General features: G+C 35.5%; 1 protein-coding gene across 1 annotated transcript in view; it reads right to left on the reverse strand.

The window, feature by feature from the left end:
• The window catches only part of TGM5 (transglutaminase 5), a 302,343-nt gene that overhangs the window by 39,085 nt on the left and 247,197 nt on the right, over positions 1–16,061 (reverse strand). Inside the window, exon 11 of the mRNA XM_044090126.1 lies at positions 4,592–4,752. Coding sequence (XP_043946061.1) covers positions 4,592–4,752 — 161 coding nt within the window. The remainder of the gene's footprint in view (positions 1–4,591; positions 4,753–16,061) is intronic.

The following is a 16,061-nucleotide window of genomic DNA, read 5'->3' on the forward strand; positions in this document are numbered from 1 at the left end:
TTTTGGAGTTTAATAATGGTGAGGTAATAGACATTATACTATGGGATGCTTTAAAACCCTACCTCTACAGTAAAATAAAGAATTGGTATCTTCTGAAAAAGGAAAGAATGAGATAGGGAATTATTAGAATTGCAAACTAAAATAGATAAATTAAAATCAAAATTAAAGCCTAATGATTATGAGTACATGTACAGAACTATCAAGTTTAAACCAAAAAATACCATGAATTATTAAATGACAAGGTTTCAATTAATATGGAAAGACTCAAACTACAGTCCTATTCTGTAAATCCTAAACATTTACATAAGTTAGCCATCAGAACCAAACAAATTAATAATATAAACCGTATTAATGAAATGCACAGTTAATAACTCCACAATAAATAAATAAATAATGGATTTAAAAGGTATACTAGAAGCATTTAAAACATATTATAAATCAATCAATGAGAAAAATCTTGACTTATAGAATGATGCTATAATAGATAAATTTTTCCAAAACAACATCACTAACAAATTATCAAAACAGCAAACCAAAATACTACATAAACCAATATCACTATTAGAATTGAAAGATCAGGTTAAAAACTTAAAAAAAAATAATAAAGCCCCAGGTCTGGATGGAATCATTCCAGAAATATATAAAATGTTTTCAGACTCAACATTAAAAACACTGTTAAATGCTTTTTCTATAATTAAAAATGAATTGGAAGTACCCCCTTCTTGGAGATATTCCTTGACTTCCCCGATTTTAAAACAAGGCAAGAATTTGCAATTATGTTCCTGCTATCGGCCTATCTCATTGTTAAATTTTGATTACAAAATCTTTATGTCCATATTGGCTAAGAGGTTGAATGATATACTGCCCAGTTGAATAGATTATGATCAAACAGTGTTTATATTAAATACAAAAGTACAAGATAATATAATTAAATTACTGTCCTTGATTGATATTGTAAACAAGACCAAATAACTCACTATTATTAGCTTAGAAATTGATAAAGCCTTTGACTCAATTAGCTAGTCATATTTACACAAAATTCTCAAAGGATATAACTTCTCTTTAGATTTTATTAATTTAATATTAAAATTATATAACAATTCTCAAGCATATATTAAAATTGGTTCATGTTTATCGTCACCATTTAAATTTTTTAAAGGTACAAAACAAGGCTGTCACCCTTATTGTTTGCTCTGTCAATAGAACCTTTTGCTACTTATATAAGAAATGATACCAATATCATTGCAGACGATATCCTTTTAACAAGTGAAGATATAGACTCTTATTTACATTATATCATTGAATCAATCAATTTTTTTCAAAAAAATCACAGGTCTAAAATTCAATCAAAACAAAACTGAAACATTATTAATAAGAAAATTAATAAAAATCTGCAAGACCATAAAAAAAAACTTAATTGGGAAAATAAAACAATACAATATTTAGGGATCAGTATAAAACCCACCTGGAAAGAAACTGTACTTTCAAATTATACAAACCTATTAAACACAATCACCAAACTAACTAATAATTGGAATAAAATGTTTTTTACCATGGAGGTTAGACTCACATTGATAAAAATGGTTATCCTACCAAAAATCGTATTTTACACGCAATCCTTAAATTTAATCCCTCCCAAAAAAATCTTTAAGCAAGTAAATACTATACTACTTTCTTTAATTTCTTTAGTTTCCTCAAAACCAAGGATAGCTTATAAGGGTCTGTATTAAATCAGCGAACACTTAAAATAGTGAATGCTGATTTATAGACACTTTAAAAGTGAAAGCTTGAAATCCCAGGGGGAAAAAATCACTGGGCCATTTTCAGGACTTTGCCATTTCCTCCACTGTAGTGCAATATCGGAGTTGGTATATTTAAGTAGGGGGTGGTGGGGAGGCACAGTCCCCCACTTTTAGTGTTTTGAAGGGGTTTTTTTGTTTGTTTTGTGGATGAGCGATTTTTTTTCCCCGGGAAAAAAAATCACTGTTCCTTGTTTTTGGAATTTTAAGCTTTCACTTTTAAAGGATTGATAAATCAGCATTTGCTATTTTAAGTGTTCACTGATTTAATATAAACTCGCTAATAATTGGCATGTATGATGTTGGGGTAACAATGGAACTAGTTTTCCTAACAATGAACTGTATTCAAAATCTACTATTATTAACATAGGTTTACACTGGCTAAGCACTACATATATTTCAAGCTGGAAACAGTTACATGAAATTCATATAGTACCTAGTAGTAATTATGAAACCCAAATAAACTCCCTAGTAGGAATAAGTAAAATATATTGGTTATTATGAGATTATTGTTTATAAAATAAGAAGTTTAATCATTTCACGTATGGTATGAATCAAATTTTTAGTACCTTTAAAAGTGTAATAGAAAGTAATTATAGTGTTAAACAGTTATTTTTTCATATATTTCCCATTGCTACACTCTAGATTGTTTTGAGTCTTTTAAGTAAAATGTTAAACTTTAAAGATAATAACCTAAAATTCTGGTATCAGTTTCTAGATAGCAACAAGGTATATTCAGTAAATATACTTCTAGCTAGATACAATGTCAAACAAGATAATTGTTTATCCTTACAGACTCTATGACAATTCATTGAGAACAAAGTGAAAATATTAATAAATTCAGAAACAGATGCTCTGCCAAAGTTGCTAGAACTTTTAATGTTTAACAACTTGATGGACATTGGATGTAAATTATATATTTCCTTTACATATAAAATCCTACGTGATGAATTCTTACCATTTGACTCGACCTTTTGGGATTATTCTACAAAAGTGAATAAAGAATCCCTATCAGCTGATAATAAAAAAAATGTTATTAAAATCTGCGAATAGCACCACATCTTCTCTTTATTAGAAGTTGTATACCTGGACATTTTTAAATAGAATTTTTTCAGTCCCTATAAAATTGTTATTTCTAAGAATAAAGAAATAAAGTGTTGGAGATGTGGTGAAACCTTGGAGGCTAATTGGCTCCATATGTTTATTGAGTGTAGCGCTGTCTTACAATTTTGGAATGATTTCAAATATTTTGTAAAGTCTCTGTGGTCTGATAATTGTCATGTTACTGATTCCTTGTTGTTATTTAATGTTCTTATTCCAAATGCGAGTCCAAAACATTAAATACCTCTCCTTTGGTCAATTCTGGTAATTGCTGGAAAAGTAATTACAATTAATTGGAAGAATAAATAGGATCTCTTATTACAGAATTTATAAATGTAGCTAAATATGTATGTAAAAGTGAAATGCACACTATTTGTATCAGAACATCTAACATAACTCATAAAAGATTAGCCTGGCAGAAACTGCAAGTTTTATTAGACAAATATTAATGGTATATACATTTCATACTGAACTTTGTCATGTATGATTGTATATAGTCATAAATAGTTGATTTTTCTGTTGTTTTTATACATGTTTTATTGTTTTGATAATTTTGGTTGTAAAATTAAATAAAAAGTTGTTAAAAATAAAGAAGTAAAAGAATAATGTACTGAGCCAAGTCTAGCATATTGTGTGTATGTTCAAGGAATATTGGTCACTCCTGGGCTGGACAACCAGTAGAAGCGTGCAAGGGCAGTGGCAGCAATAAATAGAATGCTGGGTACAGTCTCATAGGGATAGACTCCAGAATTAGAGGTTTGCTCCACTTCATTGGGCCCTGGTCAGGCCACTCCTTGAGTCTTCTTCTTCTTCTTTCGGCTTTTCCCAGTTAGGGGTCACCACAGCGGATCACCTTGTCTGCTCATGATTGGCAGTGGAGTTTCACGGTGTTGAGTTGCCAGCCCGGTGTCCAACCTTCCACAGAAGGCATACATGTACACACTCACACCTAGGGCCAATTTAGAGTGTCCAATCCACCTACAGCATGTCTTTGGTATGTGGGAGGAAACCAGATCACCCAGAGGAAACCCATGCGACCACAGGGAGGACATGCAGACTCCACACATAAGGCACCCCAGCCAAGGATCGAACCGGAGAACCTTATGCTGTGAGGTGGCAATGCTAACTGCTGCACCACCGTGGCCGCCCAGGCCACTCCTTGAGTACTGTATGCATTTCTAGAGGCTATCCTACAAAAGTGACATCAGATTACTGAAAAAGTAAAGAAATGTTATAGCTACAGATTAGAGGAGCTTACCTCTTGTCACTAGTGTCCAGAACAGAAGACTGGGCATGATATAGGTACACAAAATCATGCTGGGTAAATTTGTAGGTGGAGTTAGTGCAACAATAGGACAGGAGGAAAGAAGGAACACAAACAGCAGATTGTTAGAGGAATGTCAGGTACTCCTGGAATGTGTGAAAGTAATCCTTTACAGAATGCTTTAGACCCATAGAATGGACTACTGGAATGGTTGGCAGAGAAGGAACTTAGAGAGGCATTTATGAAAGCATGGGGTAGAGTAAAGGGAAGATGGGGAAAAATGAGACCTAGAATGTTAAATACAGTTAAAAGACAGACAAGATAGGTTTATTCTCTCCATCTATATTCAAGGAAATGTAATGTAAGATGTGTCCATCCCTGAAATACATTTTAACCTACAATGAAGCCAAAGGATGATCTGTCTTACCTGAATGCTGATGGTTGGGTTTGAAAGGAAGATATCCTTTTCTGCAAGGAATGTTTGTGTTGTTTCCTGTTCTGTCACAGTAGCTGCAATTTTAATTAGCCGACTGTCACTGAGGTACTCATCATATTCAGAGTAAAGGATCTGGTAAGGAAAATCTTTTCCTGAAAGAATGTATAGAGGTTAAGATAAACAGGTTAAATATATCACCAAATCTTTCTGCTAACTTAATAAAAGCAGGTATTATGCAAGCGATAAATCACAAGAGGATATTTATTTTTAGCAAAATATTATCTGAATGAATGGGAAAATGCATTGCCAGCAATAAATTTGATGCAGTGTGATACTGTACCTATGAAATAGAAATTAATGCCTTATTTTTCTCAGGCCGTATTGCTAAAAGGTATATTGTATGAAACTGGTAACAAACTATGAATGCCTTTATATTAATGCAGGAAATACATTTGTTTTAAATTTTCTTAACTTAAAATAGAATGTACTTTTTTTCAATGAAAAAAAGTCAGTTGTAATAAAAAATTTGTAAAGCAGGCTTGAATGGCATTATTGTAAGTTCCTTTTATATCTGAAATTAATATATTTTAAGAGTTGTAGTTCAACTTAAGAAGTCACTTTATATGTTTTGACAAGTACAAAAGTGCATTAATGCTTTTTCAGAAAAAAATATGCTAGCCGTTTACTGCAAAGGTGTCCTTAATTCCCGTAACAGGTAATTGCCATGCAAAACCCAGAAATAAAATGAGCAGAAAGAAGACCAACATGCTTATGAATATTCACCATCCTTCCACAGGAGAATATCTATAGCTGGAAGCCACCCTATTAATGTAGGATTTTGACTCCAGTGATAGGAGGGAGATGTGATCAGCCTAACTCTGCCTCCAAAATGACTATACAATTATCATAAGCATAGCCGGCATTAGGCATCAGCGAAACCCACGGCCACAGGGAGCTCCCGATTATCTCAGTGTGAATGAGGACCCCCATCCAGCAGCCACGGTTTGCTCCATCCATTACTTCCTTGACTTGGCACCTCGTGGACGTCAGCACAGTTCCTTGATGTCACCATGCAATTCCAGCCTATTTTTCCGGGTTTTTTTTTTTATTCATCCATAAGCTGAACTCACGATTTGATTGGCTGCAGCAGCCTGGGAACCAAGTTCTTATTTATTTATTTATTTTTTTAAACAAGGAAGCAATGAAGCAAGGACCCGATTGGTCCTTGTAAAGCACTTCCTGTATAAACTGCCTTTAAAAAGGCACTTGTTGCTAATGAGGATTACTTCTCTTGTTTTTAAACAGAGGAGTTTTCCTTTTAGTGTATTGGTGGTAAATTGAACAGGGTTTGGACCAGCATGAGGACGGACTACCTTGGAGAATGGATCAACTGTGGATTCAAGCCTTTGGAGAGATTGTGGTCATTGGAGAACAATATTTTCTACTGTCCTTCTAAGGGCAATTTCTAAAAGGTCCTGAAAACTGTCTTTTTAAGGGCAATTTAAAAAGGACTACAGTGGTCTGTAGGGAAAGCAAGCAGAGCATGTCAGTCTTCAGTTGTGAAGGTAAGTTTTTGGGTTTAGGTTTAACTTTATTTTTTGTGGGGGGGTAACTTAGGGAGGTAATTGCATTACTTTTCTGTGCATGTTTCTTGCACTAAGAGGATGGGGGGCTGTGGTTTTACCAGTTTTATTTCACTCCTGTGTATTGTTCTGTGGTAAGAGGATTGGGGGGGGGGCTGTGGTTGTAGCAGTTTTATTTTACTTCTGTGTGTGAAGTGTTGTGCTAAGAGGATTTGGGTGGGGGGGGGTGGGAGGCTGTGGTTGTACCAGTTTTATTTTACATTTGTTTACTGGATAGTCTGACTGAGATAGAACCCATTTTCAGTGAAGGCCTGGGAAGAAAAGATTATCTTACTACAAAAGTGGTAGAAATATGCAAAATAAGTATGGTTGATCTGTTTTTATGAGGGACAATATAAGGGAATGTGAGCTGTAATATATATTTAATTTTGATTGCCAGTTGGTTAGGAGGAGAGCGTGTGAGTTAGCTACTGGCGGCAAGAGGTAGATTAAGCTTGTTATTTTTATAGCTAGTAGCTATGCTGTATATGTAAAGTTTAGAGAGAACGGGATGGGGTGATGAAAAGTTGGGGAGGTAAATGATGGGACAGAGAAGAAAAGGATATTGGAGTTTGCTAGACCAAGGATAGACGGGCAGTCTTGAGGTGATGTCTAAGTGAATAGTTTTAGGAGTGTGGGGTAAGTGGTAAAGATTGGCTTATTCCAGCCTGGATTGGGACATGAGCTGTTGCATGGTAGATGTGGCACTTAAGTGTAGAGTCATCAGCATATTGTATTGTGGATGATAGAGAGGTGGTATTGAAGTTGTTAGTAAATCCACTAAACTGAAGTGGACCAAGGATGGAGTCTTGTGAGACACCTAATGTCTGTCTCAGGCTCTGTAATCCCCAAGGCTTTCCCTTGTATGTCTTGTGTGTCTGTAGTCTTTTCTGTGTCTGTCCCACAGCTGTGTTGTGTACCTCTGCAGTGTCACTGTTGTGCATGTCAGTAACTGTCTTGTGTGATGGTGTCAGTTTATCTAATGCTGCTTGTTTCAGTCTTGCCATATTGCTGTCATCGTCTTTTGTTTGGGAGTGGTGTCTCAGTTCTGTTTTGTAGTAGTGCTGCCTTAGTCTTGTGTAGGTTTCTGTTCAGTCTTGCAGTAGTTTTGTCTTGGTCTTGTCTCTGTATTGTGGGGGTGGGTGCCTCTGTCCTGTGTGTCTGAGTCTGTGTGGGTGTTAATGTTCAGTCTTGTTGTAGTGCTGTCTTTATCATTTGTGGGTGTCTGTCCTGTGTGCAAAAGTGTTTAGCTGTCTGTCTTGTGTCTCTGTTCAGCCTTGCTATAATGCTGTCTTTATCATGTGTGGGTGTCTGTCCTGTGTGCAAGAGTCTCTGTCTTGGTGTGCTTCTGTCCTGTGTGAGGGAGTCTGTATGGGTGTCTCTGTTCAGCCTTGCTGTATTGCTGTCTTTGTCTTGTCTGTGCTGTGTGTGGGAGTCAGTGTGGGTGTCTTTGTGATGGAGTCAGTGTGTATGTCTTTGTCTTTGTGTACCTCTGTGGGACTGGCTACCTTGATGCAATACAAAGTCTTGTTGTAATGTAACAACATTGCTACTAAATGCCAGTCATACCTCTCAATCTCATGGCAAAAAAAAAAAAAAACTGAACAAAGCCACAGATAATGGGGTTACAGCCCCAAAGATCAGGGCAAATTTTATATATTGCTCTTATAAACTTAAAATGTTGCTCGAATAAAAGATGTTAACCATGCATGTTCTGAAGGATATGAAGTTATACTCAAATGCCTGTCATTTAGTGAATTCAATCATCAATGATTTGCCACAAAAAATCCAGAATGTGAAAATCTGGGCAGTTGAGGAGTACACTGTCATGTCTGCACCTGTGAGTGGCTACCTTGCTGCAGTACAAGGCTTTGTCACAATGTAACATTGGTACTAAATTCCAGTTGGTGTGTGTGTGTGTATGTGCACCTGTGAGTGGCAACCTTGCTGTGGTACAGGGGTTTCATAATGTAACTAATACTAAATGTGAGCCAGTGTGTGCAGGCACCTGTGCGTAGCTATCTTGCTGTGATACAGGAGTTTGTCATAATGTAATGTTAGTAATAAATGCCAATGTGTACCTTGGCACATAATTTCTTACAGATCTGAATGCAGTGACACTAGTGGTTGTTAAATGATGCTGAATGAACTTGACAGGGAAGGGGGTGCGACAGCAATGTGGTCACACTTGATATTCTCCCGAGTAGGGCTCCCAACTTGAAACTTGCTGAGGGCACCCAAAATGCTAGCACCCACCCTGATCAGAAGGGAGTAACAGAACAGCATCCAACCCTTTTCCATTCTGGAAAACAATAATGCATATCCATCCACAACCCCTTTTACCAATTTTTGCACATTGGGACAAGGCGTCACATCAACAGTGACAATTGTCTAAAGCCAATGCTAGCCTTGTTGTGGTTGTTCTTCCATACTACACATATGTGCACATCTATGGCCAATTTAGTGTGTCCAGTCCACTTACTCCATGTTTTTTTAATGTATTATGAAACCAGAACTCCCAGAGAAAACTAGGCAAAGATGGGGAGGACATACAGACTCTGCACAGGAAACACCCCATCAAAGAATTGCACCAGAGAACCTCTTGCTTGAAGTGACAATGTTATCGACTGCTCCACTGTACTGCCCAAAAATAATGCATATGTGATTGTATTTCTGAAGCACTTCCTCAAACTATTTGCCTTACTGTGTGATAGTGTGCATATGACATTAAGCTCATTAATGTATATGTGCAGTTTCCTGATCTTGGCTTCATTTTCCTCATTGACTTTTACAGCTATTGTTATGGTTTGTTGTACAGCTGTTATCTTAGATTCATGTTTTATTAAGGTATTTCCTTTGAAATAATAAAACTACAGGAGTTCAAGCGCATTATTAAAATATTCCATACTGCAGTAAATAATGCCTTCCAGGAGAACAAGGAAACACAGCCATATAAGTACTTTATAACAACATCACTTACCAGTTACTAATAAAATAACAATAAATTAGTTAAAAGATCAATCATACTCTTCTATGAACTGTCACTATTGTAACCAAAATGTTACAGTGTATTACATTTTAAAATTAATATTTCTTTATACAAAAGCTGATTCCCTAACATTAATTCCTTCCCAGTCACCAGTATTTAACGTTTGTAAAATTGTAGCCTCCAAAATAGCACTATTGCTCTCATGGTATTCTTAATATCTCTAATGTGTTTCTGGAGCCTTATTTTAAATTTTCTTGAAATCTGACCGATATAAATCATGCCACCAGGGTACCACAAGGTGTAAATAATGCATATACTGGCACAATTAAAACATTGCATCACTTTACATTTTTTATTAATATTGTCAAAACTTATCACAATAGCAAAACAGCTATGACAGGAACCACAAGGATACATTCCCCCCAAATGATAATTATACAGTCTGTCTCCCCTTCTATTAATATACTGACTATGCACAAAAAAGTTATTTTTTTATTGTTGATGTTAGTTTAAAGTATGTGTTGTATACTTTTCTGGTATTCCCATAACTTTTTCTTGCTCTTAGGTCAATAAGTAGTGCATGGACATATTTATAGAGATAAGTTATGGTTGAGAGAGTGATACAATATTTTATTTACTTGCTTATTTAGTTTATTTACTCTAAATGCTTAAACCTAGGACTGCTAAGATGGCTGCACATAGAGTAAAAGCTTATTTCTAGCTCTCCCAGTGTGAAGACAGAAACTCAGCAGAGAAGACCAGTACACTTGTGTTTATGGGTAAATTTCAGTAATTGGTTAGTACATGCAGTGCCTGGATGCCAGGAATAAAGAAATGCAGAATACTTGGAAAAAATTAGCTACAAAAATTGAGAAAAAAACACAGACTGGAGAAAGTTCTGCAGCTGCTCAGCAAAAAGCAATGCAACCTCCTGACATGAGTCCCAGTAACCTACAGGAAGATATACGACAACTGCATACAGACAAGATTAAAATAAACAAAACAACGATGGCGTATATATACAACACAAACAACAAAAGGATGGAAAAAAATGGAAGAAGCTTTAAACAGATTTCAGATGAGATGACAAAGCTGCAAAAGTCAGAGGCTGAAATGAAAAGACTGGCTGAATATGAGACTGTTCAGGAAGAGATAGAAAATAGAATTATAGGACAGAGCACATAGTGAAAACCTGAGATTTTCAGCTTTACAGTCAAGCTGGGAGGAATAGACTGTATTAATTTTATGAAAGCACAAATAAGCAACTGGACTGGTATTTCACAGCAGAAGCTATTAATTGAAAGGTCACATTGTGTGTATGCTCCAAATCTGGTTATAAGAAAGCAACATAGATCATTAATAGTAAAGATGCAATCATACCAGCAGAAGAAGTTGATTATGACAAAACTGTGGCAGAAGGACAAAGTACTAAAAGTGGGAGACAGCAGAATGTTTGTGGAAAATGATTACTCATTGTACACCAGACAGAAGAGGAGCAAATTTATTCCACTATTCAGGGAATGTCAAGATGCAGGTGCAAGATTTAAACTGCTGTATCCAGCTATCTTCAAGATATTCTTCGCTGGAGGGACAAAATCAATTTTTGATGAACTGCATGTTAAGGAGGAATACAAAAGTTTGTCCAACAAAAAATAAGCTGTGAAACAGAAGGAGACTCTGCTTCTTGTTGTTCTGGTAATAAGGAACACAGAGGGACTGTGCCTGTGAAACCTTTTCAAGATTTTCAATGGAAAATTTTGGAGAGAAGGAAGGGAGCATGAGAGTTGACTAGAAGAATTGAGAGTATGTTTGAAGTGAAGCAGAGACAGGATGTCAGAGAACAGTAATGAAACCAGTAACTTAGTGTGAGATTACAGTGCAATAATTATATTTGAGAAATATTACAGAACAAGAAAATCTGCAAATATTGGACTTTTTCAGAATTTGTTGGACGTTTGGGAGACTCTACATATGCCCTACATCATGTCATTAATGTTCAGAAAAGTGCTTTGGGGACAGGAAGAGGAGGGAGAAAGTTAACTGTAAGTAAATATTTTATTTTCTTAAACAGTAATAAGTTTGTGGCATGTGGTTTTCGTTACATGCTATAAAGTAATTTTTCAGCTATTTTTAAGTGTAATGGGGATTGTAAACAGGTGCTGCTGTTCCTTTTTTCTCCCTTCTTCTCTCTTTCTTTTTGTTCAGTTTTAAGAAATGTAGGCACTGCAATGTAAAAAATGGCCTGGTTAAAAAAGGGCATGATAAAAGAAAGATTAATGTGCCTTTTCTCATTCATGCATGGGGGAATGGCTGGATTAAAGATCTTAGATTGATTTAGTAACAAGTTTTAAGTGAGAGCAAGTAGATGAAAAAAAATGAATATTATGAGGCTTTTTTCTAGCAAATACATTTATGCTTAGTAACAATTCTGCAGCTGGTCTTCATGTTTCCATGGAGACAATCTGATAAAGAGAAACTGGTTATAGTCTAGTGGAGAGTGATTGGCTGAGGAAGAAAAGGAAAGAGAAATTGGCTAGGAGATAATGTTCTCTGAAGGTATTCAGGGTTTTTTCCAAGGTAGATAATGTTCTTTGAAAGCATAATGTTTTCTGAAAGCATTTGGGATTTTTCCCATCTGGGAGTGCTATAAAGACAAGACAAAAAAAAATCAGCACTTAGTAGAAGCACAGGCTGCACCATGCATCCTAGCATGGATAACCTTTCTTTTAGGTTAACTCAAGTCTTTGTGTGGCTGTCAGTTAGGGACTTTTGTTCCTGTTAAGAGGGTAAAACTTCAATATTTGAAGATGTACATAGTTTTGTGTGTTAGTTATAATTTAATAGGTTTTTGGGGGGTATTGGGGTGTGTTTGTTTTTTTGTTTGAGGGTTCTCAATAAAACAAAATGTTTTATAAGATGTACATAAGGTCAAATGGATATGGCAAGAAACAACTGTATAAAGGTTCAACCTGACAAACAGTGTATGCATGTAATGCAAAACTAGATATTTAACAAAAAAGGTGTTATATATAAAAGGTAGGAATAATAACTTTTTAATACATTGATGCTTTCTGTAATGTCTTTAAATGTAAATGACCTCATAATAAATACAAAAAGAAAGAGTAGTAAACATTATTAAAAATGTAGAGTGCAAGTAGTTGTGTTACAGGAGACACACTTATAAAGAAATGAACATGCAAATTTGATAAAGGTTTTCAGGATGGTTATTCAATGGAATAATGGAACAAAGGAAAAGAGAGGTACTTATATTAATTGCAAGAAGAAAATAAAAAAAGATAATAATGGCAGATTTGTAGTGTTAATGGGCTAGTGGCAAGGGAGAAGGATTACACTGGCATGTATTTACATTCCACCTAAAATGGCTACAATGGAGCTTAAGAAAATTCTGGGAGAAATAATCAGTTTTCAGCAAGGAATATTACTTAATAGGTGAGGACTAGAATTTGATTTGCAGCAGTGAAGATGTGTCTAGGGGTCCCAGAAGGGAAATTATAACAAATGTAATTTTTTAAAGACATTTATGAAAATATTTGGCATGGAAAATGTGAATTCAGTAATAGGAGTTGAAAGTGAATTTACATATTATTCCTCAAGACATAAAAAACTGGGCTAGGCTAGACAGCATTTACATTTCATAGGAACTTGTGCATTTAATTGAAGTTCTTGAGACTCACCCAATAACTATTTCAGGTCATGTGCCAGTAATAGCTAAAATAAAAGCACAGGGTAATGAAATAAAAATTATACATTGACACTTTCCCACTGAGCTGTTGAAAAGAGAGGAATTTAAGGAATGAGTAATTTACATTTCACAGGAACATGCACATTTAATTGAAGGTCTTGATACTTATCCAATAACTATTTCAGATTATGTACCAATAATAGCTAAAATAAAATAAAAATGAAATAAAAATGATACATTGACACTTTCCCACCGATCTGTTGAAAAGAGAGGAATTTAAGGAATGGGTGGTAGAGATTATTCAGGAGCTGTTAGAGAGGATAGAAATTTCTTCTAAAAATATAGCTAGGCAGTGGGATAAAATTAGGGTGGAGTTTGAAAATAAGGTGGAAATAAAAGAAAGGGAGCTATGGCTAAGAAGTAACAAGAATTGTTTAGAGGGACTGGAAAATGTAAAGTATTGCAGAATAGGGGGAATCTCACAGAACAAGAGGAGGATCAACTGCAGAATTCTAGACAGAAAATAAGGGAATACCTTGATAATATGCATGAGTTTAGAAAGATTGCTGTTAAGCAACTGCTTTTTGATAATAACACTACAGCGCAAAAACATTTAGCACAATGACTCAGGCAACAGAAAGTAAAAAGGGCTGTTGCCAAACGTAGGGAGCCTAAATCAAGGAAGGTAACAAAAGATCCTGTAGAGGTGTTAGAAATAGTTTGGAAATTCTATGAGAGTCCCTATAAAACAGAGAAATATGAAAATCAAGAAAAGATACAAATGGAAATGTTTATAGAAGAATTAAATATGCCAAGGTTAAAAAGACAAGGCTTACTAAAGGTTAGAAGAGGAGGAGATGAGATAACAATTGTCATGAATAACCAATATACAGGAAAGTCCCCAGGAATAGATGATATTCCTGTGGAAGTTTGGAAGCTCGGAGGAAAAACTGATAAAGATCTGGAAGGTTTTGTTTAACAGTATGTTAAGAGAAGGAGAAGTACCAACTTCCAGGAAGAAAGCAGTGGTAGCTTTAATACCTAACAAGGGTAAAGATCCATCAAATCCAGCTTCATACAGACCCCTTTCAATACTAAACCATGATTATAAAGGGTACTTCTATAATGGCTAAAAGAATGGCAAAAGTAATGCCAAAAGTGATAGCTATGGATCAATGTGGTTTTGTGAAGGGGAGGCAAACATTTGACATTAACAGAACATTGATGATTCAGAGGGAAGCAGAATGCAAGAAAATACCATTGTTGTTGATGGATCTTGATGCAAAGAAAGCATTTGACTGAGTAAGCTGGGACTTTATGAGCAAGGCAATGGAAGCATTTATATTTCCTGAAAAAATATATGGCTGATTAGCAGGAGATATGAGGGATCGGAGGCAAAAATTAAAGTGGATGGGGTCCTCTCAGATAAATTCTGCTTGAGAAGTGGAACCAAGGAGGGGTGTCCTCTTTCCCCTTTATTATTTGTATTATATTTAGAACTGTTGGTAAAGAAAATAAGTGATTCAGAAATCCAAGGATATAATTGGCATGGTAATCAAGAAATGCTGGCTTTATTTGCAGATGGTATTATTTTATACTTGACAAAACCAGAAAGAGACATTACAGTGTTGTGGAACATTTTGAGACCATTTCAGATCTTTTCAGGATAGAAAATGAATGAAGGTAAAACGAAGGCAATAGCAGTAAATTTTGTACCCACACACAAATTGGTTCAGAAATATCAGTAATTATAGGGATATGATAAAATGAAATATTTAGGAGTATGGATTAAAATGATTTTAGTGTGGCATCTAAGAATATGTGGGAAGAAACTAAACAAAAGATAATACAAAAACTAAGAAAATGGAAGCATTGTTATATGGATATGGATTGTAAGATACAAGCAGTTAAAATGTTTTAGTCCCTTTAGTCTTATACACAGGTCAGGCATATTTTTATCAACCAGAGGAAAAGTTGTGGATAGAAATTAATAAAGAGCTGAAGGACTTTATCTGGAGAGGAAGATGGCAAGAGTCAAGTGGGATACGTTGATTCTTCAGGTAGAACAGGGTGGATTGGGATTACCCAATTTGAAGGAGTATTTCAGAGCTACACAGTTAAGACTCCTATACATAACACAAGAAGAAAACTGTATTTCAAAGTGGAAAGACATGATGATGAAACAGGTGGGAAGCTCAAGAAACCAGGAGAGACTAGAATTTTGGATGTAGGCCTTTAAGGAGAATAACAATAATCATATAGAATATTATAGCCATAAATTAGCAGAAAGCATTCTAAGAACTAAGCCAACACTGGATTGGAGAAAGGAGATTCTGCCAATAGAGATGACTGCAATTAGGGATATACACAATAGGGGTCTATATTATATAAGCGAACACTATATAATCGACCCACTAACAACAAAAAAACAAAATGTCGAACAAACAGATCAGCGAAAAATAAAATGGGGGGCTTCACTCCCCCACAACCCCCGACTTGGGGGGTTTCACCCCTCACCCCCTACTTAAATATACCAACTCTAAAAATGGCCCAGTGATTTTTTTTCCCTAGGAAAAAATTGCTGTTCCGTGCTTTCGAGATTTTGCCATTTTAGGTGAGTAGGTTCAATTAAGCAGCGTTCGCAATTTAGTGCTTTCGCTGACTTAATACGGAACCCACAATAGGTAAGAGGGGGATGGAATTTATTGGGGAAAACTGGAAAAGGAACCAAGATATTGGGAGCAAATAACTAGAGAGGGAAAAGGGAAAGATGATTGAAAGTGAGGATGCAAGAATTTATTTGGACTGCAGGTTAGAGATTGCCTTTTCTTATCAGGGATTGATATCGGAGTATAGGCAAAGACAAAGAAATAGGAGGGTCCTAAATGAAAGACCATCACTGTTAGAGTTTTTGGCAGAATCTATGACAGAAGCTGCCATTAAAAATGGAATAATTAGTACAGTATATAAAATATTGCATGATAACTATAAGAATCAATAAGAGGAGGTAAGAAATTATTGGAAGGAGAGATTGAATAAGTAATTCACAAAGAAACAATGAGAAGATATATGTATGTCTACCAAATATGTAACAAAATCTAGAAGATTTTGGATTTTTGCCTGGAAATGTTTACATAGATATTTCTA

Source organism: Protopterus annectens, chromosome 12.part0, assembly GCF_019279795.1.
Source record: "Protopterus annectens isolate FY-2018-M chromosome 12.part0, PAN1.0, whole genome shotgun sequence".
NCBI classification, from domain to species: domain Eukaryota; kingdom Metazoa; phylum Chordata; order Ceratodontiformes; family Protopteridae; genus Protopterus; species Protopterus annectens.